This window comes from Sinocyclocheilus grahami, unplaced genomic scaffold (assembly GCF_001515645.1).
Source record: "Sinocyclocheilus grahami isolate Dianchi unplaced genomic scaffold, SAMN03320097.WGS_v1.1 scaffold336.1, whole genome shotgun sequence".
In the NCBI taxonomy this organism is placed as follows: domain Eukaryota; kingdom Metazoa; phylum Chordata; class Actinopteri; order Cypriniformes; family Cyprinidae; genus Sinocyclocheilus; species Sinocyclocheilus grahami.
Genome location: NW_015505515.1, coordinates 419,477 through 442,416, shown reverse-complemented (window position 1 = coordinate 442,416; position 22,940 = coordinate 419,477). Strand labels below are relative to the sequence as shown.

General features: G+C 36.2%; 1 protein-coding gene and 1 long non-coding RNA gene across 2 annotated transcripts in view; both read left to right on the top strand.

Annotated features, from left to right (window-relative positions):
- Positions 1–50: 50 nt before the first annotated feature.
- Positions 51–13,766, top strand: LOC107602844 (uncharacterized). The gene is made up of 3 exons (XR_001611075.1): positions 51–284; positions 8,955–9,060; positions 13,711–13,766. It is a non-coding gene; the product is annotated as an uncharacterized lncRNA (long non-coding RNA).
- A 181-nt stretch (positions 13,767–13,947) lies between these two features.
- The window catches only part of dock8 (dedicator of cytokinesis 8), a 36,319-nt gene continuing 27,326 nt past the window's right edge, over positions 13,948–22,940 (top strand). The window contains exons 1-10 of the mRNA XM_016295414.1: positions 13,948–13,958; positions 14,018–14,089; positions 14,234–14,342; positions 16,595–16,807; positions 16,947–17,032; positions 17,213–17,279; positions 18,268–18,417; positions 19,681–19,761; positions 20,163–20,319; positions 20,424–20,548. Of these exons, the coding sequence (XP_016150900.1) occupies positions 13,948–13,958; positions 14,018–14,089; positions 14,234–14,342; positions 16,595–16,807; positions 16,947–17,032; positions 17,213–17,279; positions 18,268–18,417; positions 19,681–19,761; positions 20,163–20,319; positions 20,424–20,548 (1,071 nt within the window). The remainder of the gene's footprint in view (positions 13,959–14,017; positions 14,090–14,233; positions 14,343–16,594; positions 16,808–16,946; positions 17,033–17,212; positions 17,280–18,267; positions 18,418–19,680; positions 19,762–20,162; positions 20,320–20,423; positions 20,549–22,940) is intronic.

Genomic DNA, 22,940 nt, shown 5'->3' with positions numbered 1-22,940 from the left:
ACACACCCCTACCCCTCTCACCCTCTCTCTCTCTCTCTCTCTCTCTCTCTCTCTCTCTCTCTCTCTCTCTCTCTCTTGTAAATCCACTCTGTTTGGGTTGAAGTTAAAATGCGGAAGTTTCCGCCCAGCAAAGCCACTGATAGCGCGAAGATGAGGCTCGCGATGGCATCAGCGATCATCCCCGCTCCGTGCTGCTCTCCGCGGCTCTGCGTGGACTGAGATCAGACTCTCATGGCTTCTCTGCCAGCGTCAGAGCGGAGAGCATTCGCTCTCAAAATCAACAGGTAATGTTCATTTCCTTTGGCTGGACCTCATAGCCCGTGCACTGACACATCCCAGGGAAGCTGAGCTGACTTTTGGAGCTGTCTGTCTGTCCGCAGTCAGTGTTAAATCTTCAGGGAGTTTTGGTGAATTCCGGAACAGGCAGCTACACGTTTGGAATAAGCTACAAGTCTGGCACCATGAGACTTGATAGTGTTGTGAGTCTTCTTATCAATTATGGCTATGTGATATTACAGCTTATTTCATGAGTTATTGCACTAATTACAGTATTTATCAGTAGCCTACATTTAATGTTTTTTTTCAGTATGGAAATCGCATTTTCAAATAAGCTTTTAACTGAAGTATTAATAGCAACCTGTCACTTTCAGTATGCAGATGGTCTACATTCAAATACATCTGTGCTGTAAAAGTTATTGAGGTCCAGAGGCTTTCCACATGTATCCCTTCAGGCGAAAAGAAAGGAAGAATGATTGAAAAAATATGTCAAAGCATTTGAGTGCAATTTTCATTCATTTCCGTGTAATTCTAAATATGGATCTCCTGTCTATTTGATCATTTCCTCCACAAGCCCCCTTTTCTCTTCTGGTTATGATGAGTCAGTACTGGCCTCTGTTAGGTGTAAAGTTATGGTGGAAGTTTGTATTGTTCCTGTTTTATCACACAACAGGTGGGGAGGAAATGAATATACGGACATAGTGGAAGAAGGGAGTCCGGTAATAAAACAAAGGGAACAAAGTGCTCATATACAGGGTAATGATCGGTATTATGTCTTGTGAGTTTATGTCACACAAGCACACAAAGGTTCATTCATAACATAACTGTCATATGCCACACTCCATTTTTCCCCCAGCAGATTGTGGGAATCATGCAGTGGAGTGTCTTTATGAATTAATAAGCTGTTTGCTTATATAGTCACATGTGTTTAACCACTAGTTTATCTGAGGAACTCAGAGATGCTGTGTTTTCTCAGGTGTAACCGCTTCATGGTGGTTGAAATGTAAGGCTTTTGGCTTGTAATGAAGATGCTGCAGGTTTGATCCATACCAAGATGGCATGTTGCAATTTTGCACTGAATCTCAGGCTGCTGTCTGTGTACTCATGTTTTGGATGTTTTTTTTTTAATGACTAATAATCTATCTTCAGTAGCTATACATCACCCGTAGTGAGCATTTCATGGCTTTGCCAAAACGGGAAAACAGTATTTTACATGTTCAGCAGCATCCTGTGTAAGCGCTTGATCAGCATCAGTATTTGATATCTTTGCTTGTACTGATTACAAAAACATGAAAAGATATGTAATGTAGCTGTCTGAAAAGTTTGTTGCGGAGATGATTAGTTATTAGTTGATATTAAAGGGATAGTTCACCCAAAAATTAAAATTGTCATTAATTACTCACCCTCATGTCTTGCCAAACTCGTAAGACCTTCGTTCATCTTCAGAACGCAAATTAAGATATTTTTGATGAAATCCGAGAGCTTGTAAAATAGTTATGTTTTCCTGTGAGATTGGGTTTTTATTATTTTTATTATTATTATGTTATGGCCAATAAGTAAAAATTAATTATTAATTATTTTAATGTTATTATGAAATTATATTTTGTCAAAATTAAACACAAACTCTAAAGATGATGTGAATTTATGCATCACAGTATTATAATGTACGACAGTATGAAAAATGAAAAATTCATTTTGATAGCTGCTAAAGATTACATTATTATTAGATTATTAGCTTTTTTACAGATCAGTTGTGAGTGTTAGATGATGGCAAAGGTAACCTAATGGCGTTTTTCCACTGCGTGGTACGACTCGGCTCGGTACGGCTCAGTACGGCACGGCACGGTTTGCGTTTCCACTGCAGTTCAGTACCGCTTTAGAGTGGGCGGGATTATTCACATGTCATTACAGTTGTGCCGCCTCTACTACCACGACTCCTAAAGAGTCACCCCATCAAGCTCTCGCTGGATCCGCTCCTCTGCTATCAACGAGAGGAACATCTGTACTTCCGTAACAGACAACAAAACTTTTTGGTTGTTAAAAAAAGGTGCGCTCGTTCAAAACAGTTGCGTTCTATCCTTCGCTGGCTGTGGTGATTTAAATCTAGCGGTTCTTTTGTGTTTGTGTTGCAAGTTCAGTGACGCAGGTAGTGACGATTCTCTCTGGCCAGTCCGTGATCAGCAGAGTTTACACGTCACGTTTTGGTAAAGGTACGGTTCACTTGGAACCCCAACCGAGGTGGTACTAAAAAAAATTACCAGGTACCAGGTACTGTACCCAGGGGAAAACCCCCCAAAAGTGAACCATACCGAGCCGTACCATGCCATACCATGCAGTGGAAAAGCGCCATAAATGTAATGAGCTGCATAGTTAAATATCCAATACCAAAAAATTACAAAAAACACAGCCACACATTATGTTCTCACGCAGTGAAAAATGCATTGCGGAGCAACGAGGACATTGAAAATGTGCCAACAGACAAGACAGAGCAACTTTTGGTATGAAACAAAGTCTCCCCTTTCAAATTTGGTCTTTTTTAAGAAATTCAAACAACAAATACCGTTTTGTGGCTCTTTATTGTGTTGTGACAGATCGCTGTAGCGCTTCAGTTCAAGCGGCAAGTAAACCGATCATTTCTTCCTCTTTACTAGTTATAGCATGAAATAAACATGAATGAACATTAGAAGGTATCTTGTTTCAACCGCGCAAAGATGTCAATACACGATCTACTCTCCTGTCTGGTTTATTTGTCGGACAAAAATGACAGATTCTGCGTTACGATTGGCCAGATAGCCTGTCAGTCAAACTCCCTGTGAAGAGTCAGTTGTGTCGGTACATCTCTATTTTATAGTGAGCTCTAGGTTTATGTCTGTTGCCACAGCAGTATTGGGTAACTATGATTAAGCAATTAACAGTCACTGTTTCACTTCCTCGTTGTAAGGACACAATAGGAAATTCAGAAGGATTCACTGATGGTAAAGAGAGATTATAGGCATGTCTCTAAAACAAAGTTGGCAGTAAAAAGCCCAGATCTCATCGCTAACAGAATGATTCCCAGATTTTCATGCAAGTGCAGCCTGACAGCGCATCTCACTGGGGGCCGATACTTGCTGTGGCTGCAGCTGCTGTATTGCACAAGCTGAACTCGTGCTGTCTCGTGCAGACAGCTTTGGATAGTGGAAAAACGTCAACGCATACGCTGCAGATTTCTCTTGGCTCATGCACCACCCTCCGTGTCCCTTCTCATTTTCAGTGACCACACATTTATTTGCATGAAGGATGCATTCACACATGAAAAGTCCTGTGAGCACAGCTGTGTTTTGTACTGGAGAAGGATGCCCTGGGGTTTTTGTTTGCTCTTTATTCCATTTTCTTTTTAATAATCCTTTGATTTTCCGGGCGCATGGAGGAATATTTCTGTATGAGAAGTAACACTTAATGTTTTAGGACGGACATTGTGGTGAAAACAGAATGAAATGAGATGTGGCAGACTATAAACGAAAGCCCTCGTTCAGCAGAAAGGCTGTAGTTGAAGGAAATGCTCGACAGTATCACGAGAATAGTTCTTTAATTTCAGTTATCTTCAGCTGATGTTGACCTTCAAGGGAAGTTACACTCTAGAGTGGTGTTCTTGCACAATAGTGTTCACAATCATACTTGGCTGTGACGGCTAAGACTAACAATCATAGTCCGCTCTCTTTGGAATGTGGCTGCCACTTTCATGGCCGTACTTAGTACTTATGATTTACAGTCTCTTGTCATCATGCACAATCTGCAATGGGGAAAAATAAGAGCAAATCTGTCAAGTTGATTTTTGTTCATTTAGTTTTTTTTTTGAAAGATGTCACTTTTGGTTATTGACACTATTGAATGTTTGGATTCCTGGGGGCCGATACTTGCTGTGGCTGCAGCTGCTGTATTGCACAAGCTGAACTCGTGCTGTCTCGTGCAGACAGCTTTGGATAGTGGAAAAACGTCAACGCATACGCTGCAGATTTCTCTTGGCTCATGCACCACCCTCCGTGTCCCTTCTCATTTTCAGTGACCACACATTTATTTGCATGAAGGATGCATTCACATATGAAAAGTCCTGTGAGCACAGCTGTGTTTTGTACTGGAGAAGGATGCCCTGGGGTTTTTGTTTGCTCTTTATTCCATCTTCTTTTTCATAATCCTTTGATTTTCCGGGCGCATGGAGGAATATTTCTGTATGAGAAGTAACACTTAATGTTTTAGGACGGACATTGTGGTGAAAACAGAATGAAATGAGATGTGGCAGACTATAAACGAAAGCCCTCGTTCAGCAGAAAGGCTGTAGTTGAAGGAAATGCTCGACAGTATCACGAGAATAGTTCTTTAATTTCAGTTATCTTCAGCTGATGTTGACCTTCAAGGGAAGTTACACTCTAGAGTGGTGTTCTTGCACAATAGTGTTCACAATCATACTTGGCTGTGACGGCTAAGACTAACAACCATAGTCCGCTCTCTTTGGAATGTGGCTGCCACTTTCATGGCCGTACTTAGTACTTATGATTTACAGTCTCTTGTCATCATGCACAATCTGCAATGGGGAAAAATAAGAGCAAATCTGTCAAGTTGATTTTTGTTCATTTAGTTTTTTTTTTAGAAGATGTCACTTTTGGTTATTGACACTATTGAATGTTTGGATTTTGAGAGAAATAGACCTTTTGTGTACATAGAAAAAGTCTTAGATCTTTGAGTTCAGCTCATGAAAAATGGGGGCAAAAACAAAAGTGTTGCGTTTATAATTTTGTTCAGTGTAAATATATTTTTTAAACAATACATTGAATTAAAAGTTTAGTTCTAATTAGGTCAATATAGTACACTACCGTACACAAACGTTTGGGATCATTGTGAATAAGTGCATTAAATTGATCAAAAGATACATTTATAATGTTATCAAAGATTTATATTTCAAATAAATGCTTTTGAGCTTTCTATTATATTATATCATATTAGACTGATTTCTGAAGGATCATGGGACACTGAAAACTGGAGTAATGGCTGCTGAAAATTCAGCTTTACAATCACAGGAATAAATTACATTTTAAAATATATTCCAACTGTTACTTTAAATTGTAATAACATTACACACTTTTACTGTTTTTTCTGTATTTTTAATTAAATAAATGTAGCCTTGGTGAGCATAAGAGACGTCATGCTTTTCAAAAACATTTAAAAAAAATCTTACTGACCTCAAACTTTTGAATGGTAGTTTATGTACTAGAAATAGACATATTATATAAAGCCAATTTTATATATTTAATTGTTTCTGCCTATTGTAAGATTTAGATTATCATTTAGTGATAACAGGATTTTGATACATTACAGCAAAAATTCAACCCTTTAAATAGACAGTTCACCAAAAAAATAAAAATTCTGTCATCATTTACTCACCCAAACAGTTTTGGCTACCATGGACTTCTATTGTACAGACAAAAATAACACAGAGACATTTTTCATTTTTGGGGGGTGAACTATGACTTCAAGAGCACCGTGAATGTGGTTGCCATTTAAGAGTGCAATTTTAATATTGGTTCATCCGTAGTTAAAAAAATAAATAAATACAATACAGATGCATTTTAAATTGATGCGGTGACTTAAAGGGATAGTTTACCCACAAATGAAAATGCTATCATTAATTACTCACCCTCATGTCGTTTCAAACCCATAAGACCTTCGTTCATCTTCAGAACACAAATTAAGATATTTATTATCTTAATAAATAATGTTTATTATTATTGATGAAATCCTAGAGCTTTCTGGCCCTACATTGACAGCAACACAACTGACATGTTCAAGGCCCAGAAAGTGCAAAAATAATGACTTTATTCAACAATTTCTTCTTCTTCTTGTCGTGGTACTCTTGTGAACATGCATCGACTGAGACGGAAGAAAATTACCCACAAATGAAAATGCTATCATTAATTACTCACCCTCATGTCGTTTCAAACCCATAAGACCTTCGTTCATCTTCAGAACACAAATTAAGATATTTATTATCTTAATAAATAATGTTTATTATTATTGATGAAATCCTAGAGCTTTCTGGCCCTACATAGACAGCAACACAACTGACACGTTCAAGGCCCAGAAAGTGCAAAAATAATGACTTTATTCAACAATTTCTTCTTCTTCTTGTCGTGGTACTCTTGTGAACATGCATCGACTGAGACGGAAGAAAAGAAATTGTTGATTAAAGTTGTTAGTATTTTTGTAGCTTCTTAACATTATGGCTGAACCACTGATGTCACATGGACTATTTTAATGATGTCCTTCCTTATTACGTTTCTGTGCCTTGACCGTGGTAGTTGCGTTGCTCTCTATATGCAGGGTCAGAAAGCTCTCAGATTTCATCAGAAATATCTTAATTTGTGTTCTGAAGATGAATGAAGGTCTTATGGGTTTGGAACGACATTAGGGTGAGAAATTAATGACAGAATTGTCATTTTTGGGTGAAATATCCCTTTAAAAACATTAATGTTGCAAGAAAAGTCGTGGCTAAATGGCCAAAGGCGTCTGTCTGATGTGTGTATAGAGACCAGCAATTTAAAAAGTTGCACAGACAGAACTTGCTCCATCCCTTCCCCTTCCACCCTTCAGAAGTTCTTTAGTACCTGGTTGAGTAATCTCTAATGTAGTGAACAAAATGACCCAAATGCTTACAGTATACAAGCAATTATCATCAGAATGCCTTAGAAAATATTTCTGATCTTTGTAATCATATTATCAAAAAGTCTGTAACAAAATCATGTTTGTTTGTTTGTGTGAAATGTTCCCAATAATTACAGCTCCTGTCAAAGTTGATGGAAAGCCAATGGAGCAGAAGGAGGGTCAAATTGAGACTCATCTCTGCACCCTATGTCATTACCTCCAGTGCAGAGAACAGTCCATGATAATACAGAAACACCATCATCCAGAGTTTCATGAGCTGTTTTGTTGTGATGAACATTCCAGTCATATTAAAGACTAACATTTTTGTGGAGTGTAAACTGTAGCTCACACCCATCTCAGCCTTTTATGTTTAATTGTTTTTTCTTCATAGTGACTTTTGTCATAGGACTCGACTGAATGCCTGGTTATCCTATAAAAGATCTGATATTCCTTTCTTTGCTTTTATAGAGAAATGTGATTTTGTGATGTGTTTGGTTTAGAAATTCAGCTGGCGTTTTGTCTTGCATGAGGTTTGACCTTTGTTCTATAATGACGTGAACTATTATGAACGAATCGTGAATGTGTTGCATTACTAAATACTCTCTGTGGTATTCTGTGGTCTGTCTTCAGTATATAGAGAGGCTGCATGCTATAATTCACTCCTGTTTGTCTTTGCCCTGTGGTTTAGAGAATTTGCATGCTCTCCTGCCCCAGACTTGACTTTTTTTAAGTAGTTAACGAAGTTTGTAGCTGATTTTGTGGATATTTTCCCAGAAAGCAGTGACAAATAAATCCCATTTAATAATTCAACAAATCTACTCTAGTTTTGAAAAGCTAGCCTTTCGAGTTGATATTTTGAGTTGGTTCAAGTTACCAAACAGAGTCCTGAAAAACAAGAACAGCAGCTACAACATTTTTAATTTAACGGATGGTGTTGCAGTTCATTTTGTTATGTCGCCTTTTTGTGTGATTGCTATGTTCATAACGATCTTGGAAATACAATTCAAAAGTTTGGGTTCTGTAAGATTTGTATTTATTTATTTATTTTGCTATTTCTAAAGTGAAGTCTCGTACTCATCAAGGCTGCATTTATTTGATCAAAAATACAATAATATAGTAAAATATTATTTCTGTTTAAAAGAACTGCTTTCTATTTTTATATATTGTAAAATGCAGTTAATTCATGTGATGCAAAGCAAACATAGTGAATATAAAGTGCACTTGATTACAGAAACCCCATTATCCTACAACAGACAATCTGTGTAAATGAGTTTGGGAAGAAACAACACAGCGTTATGAATGGTGACCCATTTTTTAGGACTTTTGATAAGCGGGTGCACAATAACACTCTGTTGTATCGTGGCCTGGAGGGCTGGCTGCCAAACACAATACCTCTCTGCTTCTGAGGCGAATCCTTCTGCTTAAATCAATGGAGGTTATAGGAGAAAAACAGGCTGCATTGTGGGAATTGTTGGCTGAGACACTGTGGGAATGTGACTGAAGTGATTTAGGTTTGAAAATGAGAATTGCAACTAACTGCTTAAGTGGTAACTTGGTTGTAGTGTAGTGTTTTTGAGGTGTTGAATTCACTCAAGTATATGCTCTAAATTTAAAGTAAATCTCATGCTGTGTCGTTTTTTTACACTGTGAATTTTCATTTCATCAGTGATGCTGCAGTGGGACAGAGAAATCTGGGACACTGTCTGTCTTATGGTGGTTAGGAAGCACAGGTGCACCACGACACACACACACACACACACACTCATCAGCGCACCCTATCCAGTGTTTGAGGAACATGTCATTAGAGTGTCTAAATAATTTTACGCTTCATTTGGGAGTCTCACAGCATTCGTTTCAAACACACACACATAAACAATGAGAGGAGTGTGTAAACAAGCACCTGGTGCCGTCCCAAAACCTCTCACTGGAAAATAATCCTATATTGCACCTCATTTTCTGTTTCCTCTCACCCTCTTCATCTTTGTCTCCCTCTCTCACCTCAGACACTCCTCGGCGGAGATCCGGAAACACTTCAGTGGGATCACCCATGGTTCCCTGCCTCACCACCGGCACAGTTACAGCGCCTCTGGCTCTTTCTGCTTCAACATAGTGAGTGCTGCACTTTCACTGATAAATACTTCAGTAGAATCCAGCTTAGTAACTTCAAACTGATTCTGAACATACAAACAGGTCTTTGGTAAATTATACATGGATGTATGTTTATAAACACTTTATTCTGTATGTGGGAATAGGTGTGGGTAATTGTCTGTCACATCACTGTCTACTCTGATTCCGTTTAAAAAGAAATGTAAGAAGGTTTGTTTATATTTTTCATATTTCTTTCTGGAATACTGCTCTCTGATTGGTCAATCATGGCATTGAGCAGTCAAAAGATTTTGTATAATAATTTAATGGATTAATTTAATATTTATTTATTGCATTTATTTAATACCAATTAAACTAATTAATTAAAAAATACTAATATTAAATTATATTTTTATTTCATTTAATTTATTAACATTAGAAATGAATGGGAAGTTCAAAATGTGTGTGTGTATGTGCATATACTTAAGCTCCAACCTGTCTGTGCTTCCTCTATGCTGAAAATGGGTCAGAGCCCAGGCTACCAGACCACTGCAGCTGGTGCTTTCCAGCTTACACACACACACACACACACACACACACACTTACACTCATCTGTAATATCCATGGATTTTAGAAGCTGTTGACTTCATGGAAACATAATCTTCCCTATGATGTTTTCCCATTTTTCACATAGATTGCAGTGAAAGGCAAATGTTAATGTTATTATTTTGAAAGATGAAAAACTGCTATTATCAGGATTAAGTACAGATTATCCCTCTGTAATAATGTGTTAAAATGATTGATAAGTAGTCATAATTCTTGAATATTTGATAAATTCAGTTGTTTATGCATGATAGTGCCCTGATGTGTCCACTTGTATCTTACAGCACAAGAAACCCTTAAATTTAGCATTCATTGCTTGTTTATTGTAAAACAATATTTTTAACCAATAGCAAGGCACAATTGTTAATTGTTAGTTAAGTATTTTACTATGCATCTGCATTCTTGTTTATTGAAACATGCAATAATGGTCTACAATACCTCTCACTTTTTTGACACTGATCATATAATTCCTTCAGTGTTTCTTAAAGTTGAAAGCAGAATATTGACTCATCATTTGATTTTAACTTATCTTTACGTTTTTGACTTATGAGTGCATATGTGCCCCTGCTATTTCGTCATAGCTTTTAAGGGAAGTGGTTGTGATGTCATATCCTGGTTTTGGAAGCCACAAAAGATAGACTGCTTCATGCGGCTCAAACCTATTAAGGAAGAGTTTTGCAGAAACAAGTCGTTTTTGTTTCCGGGCAACGCCATCTTGTCAGTTGCCTCGTAGTTTGTTCGTAGGAATTTTTTGGTGAGTATTTTCTTCCACCCTTTTCAGATGCACTTGCTCTGTCTGCTGTATGTTGGTTGCATTCAATTTGTAGATGCAGAAATGAAACTCTAAGCTAAATTTGCACAATGCACACAGCCTGGGTGGGTTATATTAAGCTTGATGTTGTTGAATATAGACCGGGAACTGTTTTGTGGTTGCTTCCATGTTCCAAAAAGCACAATTAGGCCTCAGGATGAGAAACTTACATTTAAACCTTTATGTTAAATAATACAATTATATGAAAGTCAGAGTTTTCTTATTTCCTATTTTCTCTAAGAAATGCATTGCACTCGAATGCCTTTTTGTTTCCCATTGCTGCTTTTGAGTGAATGAGGTTAGATGAGCTACAGAAATAACACCTCCACCCATAGACTATATCAGTATTCATCAACAATTACCCTCTGCTCCTCCCTTGTCAGCTGCTGCTGATGTACACAAACCACACAGCAAAAAAATGTTTGAACAGTTGCAATATTTAAATACAAAGGCTTTTAACAGTTATTATTATGCCCAAACTTTGTTCCCTGTACTACCTCAGGTAGACACCAGAGATGTAAGCAGGCACTTGCTATGCAAAAATCTATGGATGCCTGTTTCCACCTTAGATTAAATAAATAAAAGCTAATAGAATTTATACCTCACTATTGTAACTTATTTTTTCACAAATGGGACTTTATTTCACACACTTGTGACTTTATATATTCACAGTGTAACAACTTTTGTTTCTCCATATTACAATTTTTATTTTTCACATTTGCAACTTTATTTCTCATAACTGTGATTTTATTTCCCACTATTGTGACTGTTTCTCATAATTGCAAAGTTATATCATGCTATTGCAACCTCATATCTCTCACTTGCGACTTTATTTCTCTTTTACGACTTTTTTTCTCACTTTTGCAACTTTCTTGCAATTGCAAATTTATTTCATGCTATTGCAAATTTATATCTCGCAGTTGTGACTTTGTTACCATTCTGACTTTATTTCTCATTTGCGACTTTCTCAATTTTGCAACTTTATTGCTTGCAATTGCGATTTTGTTTCACTCACTTGTGACTTTATATCTCATTATTGCGACTTTATTTCACAGTGTTACAACTTTGCTTCTCCCTGTTACCATTTTTATTTCTCACTTTTGCAACGTTATTTCTCGTAATTGTGATTTTATTTCCCAAGTTTATTTCATCCTATTGCAACTTTCTATCTCGCAGTTGTGACTTTGTTACCATTCTGACTTTTATTTCTCTTTATTTCTCATTTGTGACTTTCTCAGTTTTGCAACTTTATTTCTTGCAATTGCGACACTATTTTACACTTTTGAAACTTACTATATCTCACAATTGTGACCTTATACTGTACCTCAAGGTCCTCAATATTTTGTGATAATTTCATAGTTTGCAACTTTACAGTATCTCTTGTATCTGACAAAAAGTATAAAGCTTATTTGATCTATTCTCACAATTACCCTGTTTATTTTTTACTCTGAGGCAGAAATGGGCTTCCATAGAGATCAGATAACTTAGACAGTACAGTGCTCTTCTTAAGATTCCTTGATGAAATGCCGCAGACACATGATTTTCATTATATAACAAACTTATCTAGATTGATTGTTTATTGATGTCTGCTGTGATGAGATTCAACATCTACACCTTTACATGCTTTAGATATGATACTTTGTTTTGAAAATGTTTTATCAGTATTGTTAGTTATAAGTTATAAGTCCTTGTGTTATAAGGGCATGTTTCAGATAACTGGTAATATTTTTGTACAACACTTTGCAAGAGATAAGCCGTCACTAAACCTTAAGTGTGAAAATAAATGTTACGTAACCAGCTAGGGTTATCATAAAGTTACACTTTATTAAATCCTTTATTTGACATGCTTTGGTCTCTTTCCACAGGCTAGCATTAGTTTGCTGGTTTAAGTTTTATGCCCAATAGCCTTCTGATTAATCCATTTCTATGAAACATCTCAAGAGATCACAACCTCCCAAAACACTACAGCAGTTATGTTGATTATCTCCAGCAGGTCTGGAGCTGTCTGCCTCAAGTCACGACAAAACACGCTCTGTTCCACTCCAACTTTACTGAAGGAGGAATACAACTATAGGCAATGCATTTTTTACTGCTATGTTCTGAACATGTCATCAGCTTTAAAATGATTTATTGCTTCCTACCAGCCTCCTTCTTTGTTTCATTGTTTTATGGAGGTCATCGAGCATTCTAGTTCTCTTTGTGTGTGTTTTTATTTTAGGCATTTCATTAGTTGGTATAGAGGGAGATTAAAAGCATGTCTTCTTTGATACACAACAAATGTTGAATTGGATTGAATGCTTTAGTGTCGATAAAAATACAGTAGTGATATATTCAGGGTAGACTTCATATTTTATGATGGTTTCTGGCCTCTGTTTGCTGCAACTAACTGCAACTTTTTTGCTTACATTATATATAGATTACTGTATTTTTGATTCTATAGAGGCTGTTGAATAAAGTATACATTTTCATAATTTACACTACTTTTGCTTCATATTATTATGAGGTCATGGATTATGTTTCAAATGGTCTCCTAAAATAAAGGGAAGTGAAGTGAAGTGACATTTGGCCAAGTATGGTGACCCATACTTGGAATTAGTGCTCTGCATTTATCCCATCCAAAGTGCACACACACAGCAGTGAACACACACACACCGTGAACACACACCCGGAGCAGTGGGCAGCCATTTATGCTGCGGCGCCCGGGGAGCAGTTGGGGGTTCGGTGCCTTGCTCAAGGGCGCCTCAGTCGTGGTATTGAAGGTGGGAGAGAGCGCTGTACATTCACTCCCCCCACCTACAATCCCTGCCGGTACGAGACTCGAACCTGCAACCTTTGGGTTACGAGTCCAACTTTCTAACCATTAGGCCACGACTTCCCCAAATTTTCTTTTTTTTTTCTTTTTTTTTTTTTCTTTAAAGTGAACAAGTGAAAAGAAAGGTTATTTATTAGCGTCTATGGTTACATGAAGAACCTTTAACATCCATGGAACCTTTCCATTCTACAAAAGGTTCTATACTGTAGAAAAATAATCTTTCGATTTTTTAAAAATGATCTTTGCACTAAGAAAAACTGTGCACTAAAGGTTCTCTGGGGAAACACCAATTGTTCTTCTATGGTCTCGTTGCAAAACCCCCTTTTGAAACCATTATTTTTAAGAGTGTATCCAGGGGGATTTCATAATACCTGGTCTGTCCATACCATCAAAGAGCTCATTTTATGATCACTAGTTTTTTGATTGTATGTCCTGGTTATCTTTATAGCCTCAGTCATATGAAGCAGTTGAGCCGGTGGACCTGGATGAGTTCCTGATGTCACATATTTTAATTTATATATTTATATATATATATATATATATATATATATATATATATATATATATATATATATATTTATAAAATGAATAAATTAATATATATATTTAATTTATTATTACCATTTGAAAAATAAATACATTATTTTATTGTTTTGTAATTATACACATAAAATTAAAACACACTATGTGTTCGGAGTGTGTGTGTCTGTAAAGCTTTGAGTGTTGTTTGAATGTGTGTGTTTGTGTGTCTCCAGAGTGGAGCTGGATCCTCATGTGAGGGATTGTGTTCAGAGTTACACGCAGCCCTGGCTGGTGGTTAGCAGAAGGTCAATTCACAGACTTCATTCATTTCCTCTCCCTCCTCAGGGCTGAATTTTAAATACTGCAGCTTAAATATTCAAAAAACATAACTCATAGAAATGACACCAGACACACAGATACTATAATGCTGTTGTGTTTCTCATTTACAGATCTCAGGGTTATGGGTGGATTGCGTACGCCGAGAGGACAGATACTAACAGAGTCTTACAGAGACAGACGTTTGAGTCTGACGTTGAGCCTGACAAACAAGAGCAAGTAGTAAGCACAGTTTATATATATATAAAAAACTATTTTATACAGAAGCCTTTTTACAACAACAAAGCAGCTAATTGGGATTTTTGTTCACATTGTTATTAGTGTCACTCAAGGACGCCACCCAACCCCACAGCCACTTATATTCCTCTTTTTTGTTTGTAATTATTATTATTATATTAAAGCCTCTGAAGTGTGTCACCACCCGTTCCATTATGTGTGCTCATTCCCTGCCATAAGACACAAACAAAACATATTCATTTCCTCTTAATAAGAAGTAAACAGTCGAAAAGAATAAGGAAAATAAGCAGAATCTTTCTCCCAGGTATTTTTCTTTTCTATTTGTCCCCATGACCACCATCTTGGCTCCATCCCACCTCTATTTTTCAGAGTCCAGGGACATAATGAGGCATGAATATTCATTCTGTCCCGACTACTTCCATCCCAGTGCAGCTTTGCCAAGATTTAATTATCCAAACCACAAAGATTTGTTTCACTCCATGTATTTTTCATGAGTTTAGTTTGAGAGTCTGCAGGAACACCAAGATCCTCCCTTAGTTTTGGATCCTTTAAAGGGCCTCCACATTCACTGCAGGGGTTATTAGCAATCCAGAGGAGTACCAAAGGTCCCGCTAGCCAGCTCTGTTCTGTGATGTGTGTCTTTAAGCAAGTGGATTAAGAATACAAATGGTACGGGAAGGTCTATCCCACAGGCTAGACGCAATGTATCATGGGAACCCTGCATGATGCCCACTATCAGAGCCAGTGCATATGGTTCTTATATTTGGCGATTAACAGAAATCTCTCCTAGGGTTTTGAGAATTCATCTATCTCAAAGGCTTATGGTCTTCCTGGAAAGGCATTAGTCTCAGAACTATAAGAGCTCCTCTGCTCTATTTCACATGTAGTTATGTGGCAAAGGAGTGAATGAAGTTAAGCAGGCATTGCCAGTTCAGTCAAATCACAAAAGACACACAAAATGAAAGTAAAATGAAAAACAAAAGCATATGAAATGAGCTACTTTCCAATCTTATGTCTTTTGTGAATACTGACTGAGCTGGCAATGCCTCCTCAACTTCATTGACAGTTCAGTCGGTGATCAACAGACATAAGATTGGAAAACAGTTTATTCACGTGCTACTTTTTTTTTGTTCTGTATATGTGCATATTTTTCTTAGACAGTGGTTTTTCACAGTTTTTAAGCCACGGACCTCCACATATGATGATTTTTTCCCCCCTAAATTAGCCATTTACTTAACATATCCGAATACTGTGTGGATCCTAGGGTTTTGAGAATTCATCTATCTCAAAGGCTTATGGTCTTCCTGGAAAGGCATTAGTCTCAGAACTATAAGAGCTCCTCTGCTCTATTTCACATGTAGTTATGTGGCAAAGGAGTGAATGAAGTTAAGCAGGCATTGCCAGTTCAGTCAAATCACAAAAGACACACAAAATGAAAGTAAAATGAAAAACAAAAGCATATGAAATGAGCTACTTTCCAATCTTATGTCTTTTGTGAATACTGACTGAGCTGGCAATGCCTCCTCAACTTCATTGACAGTTCAGTCGGTGATCAACAGACATAAGATTGGAAAACAGTTTATTCACGTGCTACTTTTTTTTTGTTCTGTATATGTGCATATTTTTCTTAGACAATGGTTTTTCACAGTTTTTAAGCTACGGACCTCCACATATGATGATTTTTTCCCCCCTAAATTAGCCATTTACTTAACATATCCGAATACTGTGTGGAAAAAAAAGAACAAACAAGTATTAAATAACAATACAAAATTTGATAGATGTTTTTAAAATTTTCTTTTTACTATTTTCTTTTTCTTTTCTGTTTTCTTATTTTCTTTTCTTTTATATGTATACATTTTAATATGATAAATGTGAACAGTATTTTTTTGTTCATTATAAAACTTTTTTATAAACTTAAAAAAATTTGATAAATGTGAACAGTCCTTATTTTTATTGTTAATTCTACATTTATTATGTCATTATATATATTCTATATGAACTTTTTCAAATTTGATGAATGTGAGTTTTTATTATTTTATTTTATTTTATTATATTATATTTTTTTTATTTTATTTTAATAAAGAATTACAAAATTATTTCTTTTTATAAAAACTTTTCTTTAGACCCCCCAACACTCTCTTTTGGGCTCCTTGGGGTTCTAAGGCTCCAGTCTGAAAAATATAATATAAAAAATTCCTATGTATGTAATATGTAATATGTTCTCTCCTGTCCCTCAGGAAAAATCACCGTCCCTGCCAGCACTATGTGATGATACAACTCGAACCACCCTCACATGCTCAGACTTCAATTTACGGGCCCTGCAGCCGGACCGTCGTGTGGAGAGCCTCTTGCGCTTCAGCAGCCCGGAGGAGCTGGATCGTTTCAACCTGGAGGCCAGAAATAGCAACCGCTACGGCGAGCTCTTTGGCCTCTACCCACCTATTGATGAGGTGCAGCCTTGCCTTACTTATTTTAAATACTGTTTAACAATGTTCTTTACAGAATATTCTTGAGCGATTCATTTTTGTGAACACAAGGATTCAGTTAGAAGTTAAATATTGTCTTCAGTCTGTGCTTGACTGTGTACAGGAGGATGCAGTAGCGATTCGGCCCATTCCCGACTGTCCCAAGGAACACTTTGGGCAGAGGATACTAGTGCGATGCCAGACCATCAAGTAATACTTCCTTACCATCCACTAATATTGATTATTTTCTCTGAATGATTGGTCTGATAAATTATTTTAAATGACTTGTTACATTTTATACTTTGAGGTTGAAATGGTCTTCATAGCATATGCATAAAAATTTGGTTTAGAGTTGTGTTTGGTTTTGAAATATTGTTCTTCCTTCTACAGATTTGAGATTGAAATTGAGCCCCTCGTTGCAACCATGGCCCTCTATGACCTGAAGGAGAAGAAGAAGGTCAGTTTCTGATGCTTATCCTAAAAGTTATGAAAAAAATCTTAAATATGTGGTATAGTTTTTGTATTTTGACCCTTTAGCTTAAACCCATTTGCTTAAGCTGGGGAGACATAATTAATAAATATTCTTCCTGTCAGTGTTCTTCCTGTTAGTCCTCCCACATTCCTCCACTTCAGTCTGAACAGAGCTGGAGAGACTAATGAGATATATTTTTATTATCCACAGCCATAAACATTGTTTTGTCAAAAGTTAAATCAACATCTATATTTAATTTGTGTGTGTAGACATCTAAGACAACAATTTAATTACCAAGAAGTAGAAATGGGTCACCAAATTCAGTCTGAACCATTTAGACCAAGGTCTATAAAATCAGTGAAGATGAACCACTCAAGTACACAGCTTGTCTTTACCAAAAATTTGAGAACTTGGACTGACAGTCAAGGATCTTAAGGAATCAGCGAGTTTTAATGCAAGCTGTGTGTATTTCCATATTAAATGGACAGACAGCAGATATATTTGGGAGGAATATTCTGAAGTATTACATTAATCCTCTTTAGCTTTTACTGAAGAAGGTTAATGCAAGAGACAGACCAGATGATTCATGCTAAATAGGAACTTTATGCAGCATGGGATTTTTTTTCTACGGCTTGGTGAAGAGAGTGTTTTGGATGGGAGGAATTACCCATTTCACAATGTTAAGAGCGAAAAACATAATTTAGGATGTCTGATATGCCTGAGTAAGGCTTGAAGATTAGTTGTGTCCGATTGAGTGAGATTCAGAGTTCAGTTAGGGCCAAACTGTGCTAATGTTGCTCTCTTTGAGGTGTCTTTAGTTTCTGATTGGCTCACTCTGCTTGAAATTTGAGGAAGTATTTTTGTTCTTTATGCACCACAATTTCCCTTCTGATTCTTTGACGATGTGGTAAAACATTTAGCTGGCTGGTTGTTTTATGCTATCCATGCTAATCATGGTATTTTTTTCCTTCAGATTTCAGAGAACGTCCACTTTGACATGAACTCCGATCAGATGAAGGGTTTCCTGCGGGCTCACACTCCCCACACTGACCCCTCCACTTTGGCCAGATCTGCAATTTTCTCCATCTCCTACCCTTCTCCAGATATCTATCTGGTCATTAGGGTATGGTTGAGTAATGGCTACCGTATGCCTAAAAATGATTAAAATGCATAATTTTATTATCTTGATTTGACTTTATCATCTTGTTTTGTTGGTTTTAAATATTTATTTTAAAAAAGTGATTAACCTATATATAGGTTAGGCTGATCAGTCCACAGGTATTTAGCCATTTTGACACTTTGTAAATGAATAATAAACATTTTCTTTATTTTCAGTGAAGTTTGAGTTTATGTACATTATCATTCAAAAGTTTAGGGTCAGTAAGATTAGTTTTATGTGTTGGAAGTAAGTATTTTATGGTCACCAATTTGCACTTTTAAAGCATATATACAGTGAAAACAGTAATATTGTGAAATATTATTACCATTTAAAATAACTGTTTTCTATTTTAATATGTAATTTTTTTCAATTTCCTGTGATTGTGGTTGAGTAATGGCTACCGTATGCCTAAAAATGATTAAAATGCATAATTTTATTATCTTGATTTGACTTTATCATCTTGTTTTGTTGGTTTTAAATATTTATTTTAAAAAAGTGATTAACCTATATATAGGTTAGGCTGATCAGTCCACAGGTATTTAGCCATTTTGACACTTTGTAAATGAATAATAAACATTTTCTTTATTTTCAGTGAAGTTTGAGTTTATGTACATTATCATTCAAAAGTTTAGGGTCAGTAAGATTAGTTTTATGTGTTGGAAGTAAGTATTTTATGGTCACCAATTTGCACTTTTAAAGCATATATACAGTGAAAACAGTAATATTGTGAAATATTATTACCATTTAAAATAACTGTTTTCTATTTTAATATGTAATTTTTTTCAATTTGAAATCTTGAATCTTCTGAATCTTCAGTGGCCATTACTCCACTTTTCAGTGTCACATGATCTGTCAGAAATCATTCTAATATTCTGCTCTGCTGCTCAAGAAACATTTCTTATTATTATCAATGCTGAGCTGCTTTATATTTTTGTGGAAACAATTACACTATTTTTTCAGATTTATTTGATAAATGGAAAGTTCAGAGGAACTGCATTTATTTGCAAAAGAGACATAAATGTTTTTTACTGTCACTTTTGATCAATTTAATGCATCCTTGCTGAATGTCAAAACTGACTCCAAACAAATTATAGTGTATGTATATTATCTCTGTCAATGACCTGCTCTGTAGACAACAGCCTCTAAGACCACTAGTATCAATGGTGATGATGACGAATGTTATGTAACAATAGTGTTATTAATAGTGTGTTTGTGTTGAACATGTAGATTGAGAAGGTTCTTCAGCAGGGAGAGATCGGGGATTGTGCTGAACCATACATGGTACTGAAGGAGAGTGATGCTCCTAAGGTAACCACTGAACACTTCTCTATCTTTCTCATTGTTTGTGTACACTACATGGCCAAAAGTATGTTGACACCCCCGACTAATTATGACATTTTGGCAAGGGTTGTGTCAACACCCCTGTATACAAAGAAAGAAATCATTCCCTGAGTCTGGTGGGGAAGAGCCCCTTCAAAACCCTGCATCCATGTGCCAATGTCTTGTGGAAAGCTTTCTCAAAAAAGTAGATTCATTATTTTGAATTCATACAAGCACATACAGTTGGTATGAGTTGTTTATGAGTGTCCACATACTTCTGGCCATAATTTAATCAATTCTTTCTCGAATGAATTTCAAACCTGCATTATTTCTCTAATGAGAAATACTGTAATGAATAAAACCTCCTTCTTTTTTTCTGTGTCCATCAGAACAGAGATAAGGTGGAGAAGCTGAGGAATCAGGCGGAGGGGTTTTGTCAAAGGCTGGGCCGCTACAGGATGCCATTCGCCTTCGCCACGGTCAACATCATGAGTGCCATCAGCTCCACACTGGAGCGAGACACAAGTGACACAGACAGTATCAATGGTGAGATACTGAATAGATGAACACCATTGGTCTGTTAACATAATGCATCACACACCAAAAAAATGAGTAAATCCATAATTATGTACAATTTTGATTACTCCTAGGCAGGAGCAGTATGGAAAAGAAGGGATTGCCCAGACGTAACTCCGACAGATTCAGTATTATGGAGGACAACTATATCCTGTCTGGCTTCAAACCAGCTTTTACCACGTGTACATTAATCAAGCAGGTATTGCTTGCAGAATTCATAGCAAATAGAATATTCAACAAAAAATGTAGATGGGAATTAATTTTTTTTGGTTCATTCTGAGGTTTGGTGTCGGTAAGATTTTGTAATGTTTTTGAAAAAAGTAAAACCAGTAGTATTGTAAAATATCATTACAATTTATAAAATATTTTTCATTTAATATATTTTAAAATGTATTTATTCCTATGATGGCAAAGCTGAATTTTCAGCAGCCATTACTCCCCTCTTCAGTTCACATGATCATTCAGAAATCATTCTAATATGCTGATTTGGTGCATAAGAAACATTTCTTATTATTTTTAATGTTGAAAACAGTTGTGCTGCATTTTTCAAGATTCTTTGATGAACAGACATTTATTTGAAAAAGATATCGTTTGTCAAATTGTTTTTATTTACTTTTGATCAATACATCCTTGCTGAATAAAAGTATTAATAAAAAAAAAAAAATCTTACTGACCCAAGATTTTGAACCGTAGTGCACAATAAGTGGGCGTGGTTTCTAGGCTACAGGTGGTTGAAGGGGAGGAGCTGAAAAATAAGAGGGCTTGATGACGTCATCTGACAAAGTATGCCCTTTCAGGTGCAGAGGAAGTCATTTACATAAACAAATGTTTGTTTGTTTAAATAATGTGCACAGATGATTTGTTCACAAAAAGACCAGGGGGGGTTTCCAAAAAGTAGGTTATGTGACAAACCCGGGTATGTTTGAGGATAAGCGAGCGGATCACCTCAGTTCCAGTTTCGGTTCCAAAATCGGAGGTTACTTTCAGGGTATGTAAATAACCATAGTAACCTGCTCTCTGAAGATAACCTGCTCCGGAGCAGGTTATGTTCCAGGTTTAGTTCACTTCAGCGCAAGTGTGATCTACTGACGAGCCTTCAGTGGGCGTGACAGATAGCGCAAAACATTATATAATATTACAATATGTAATATAGCCTATTATATATATATATATATATATATATATATATATATATACTGTATATATATATTTGTATGATATGTTAATGATTGTATATATATATATATATATATATATATATATATATATATATATTTGTATGATATGTTAATGATGACGCGCTAATATAAGTAATAAATAAGGTAATATATAATTCTGATATGGTTATTATTTATTTTATTGGCATATATAACCGTTATCTGTATAAATTATAAAACACTATGACAAGGTTATGTTTAATTTATTATATTATATATATTTATTTATTACATTTTATATTATCATCTCACACATGGATCGGCATTTTCTATAATGTCTAAATTCTAAATCAAAATACATATCTGATGTGACTTAATATATAATTAGCATCAAACAAAGAATATCATTCATATTCTCAAGGATTAAAGATTAAACGGAAAAAAATAAAAATGATTGCATAACCATCGATTAGGTGGCGATATGCACTAAGCATGTAAACGACCACTGAACAAAAGAAGAAGAAAGAAACTGCATGGTGCGCTTTTTCTTAGCGTCCGTTTCCATAGTGACTCGACGATTCGTCGCTCTGTTGAGAATGTATTGAGTCTTAACCAGGAACATACTCCGAGTTGAATGAACTTACTCCCGGATGCGTTTTTGGAACCACATACCTCGAGTAAGCAAGGTTTGGGATTAATCAACCGAAAGTTCAGGGTTTAGCTGATGGTAAGTTAACCGTGCTTTCTGGAATGCACCCCAGGGACCCGTTTCAGAAAGGAGGTTAAGTGAAAACTCTGAGTATGTTAACCCTGAAATTAGGGAAACTCTGGGTTTTCCGTTTCAGAATGGGAGGTTTGTCAAACCCGAGAAAGCAGGGTAAGTCAAGCCTGTTTCTAAAAGAGAGGTAACTTATACTCAAAGTCAGTCACCGTGGTAACTTACTCCATGAACCTAACCTGGTCGGGAGCAGGGGTGTATTCCAGAAAGCACGGTTAACTTACCGTCAGCTAAACCCTGAACTTTCATTTGATTAACCCCAAACCTTGCTTACTCGAGGTATGTGGTTCCAAAAACGCATCCGGGAGTAAGTTCATTCAACTCGGAGTATGTTCCTGGTTAAGACTCAAGACATTCTCTACAGAGCGACGAATCGACGAGTCACTATGGAAACGGACGCTAAGAAAAAGCGCACCATGCTGTTTCTTTCTTCTTCTTTTGTTCAATGGTCGTTTACATGCTTAGTGCATATCGCCACCTAATCGATGGTTGTGCGATCATTTTTATTTTTTTAAATTTAATCTTTAATACTTGAGAATATGAATGATCTTGTTTGTTTGATGCTAATTATATATTAAGTCACATCAGATAATTATTTTGATTTAGAATTTAGACATTATAGAAAATGTCGATCCATGTGTGAGATGATAATATAA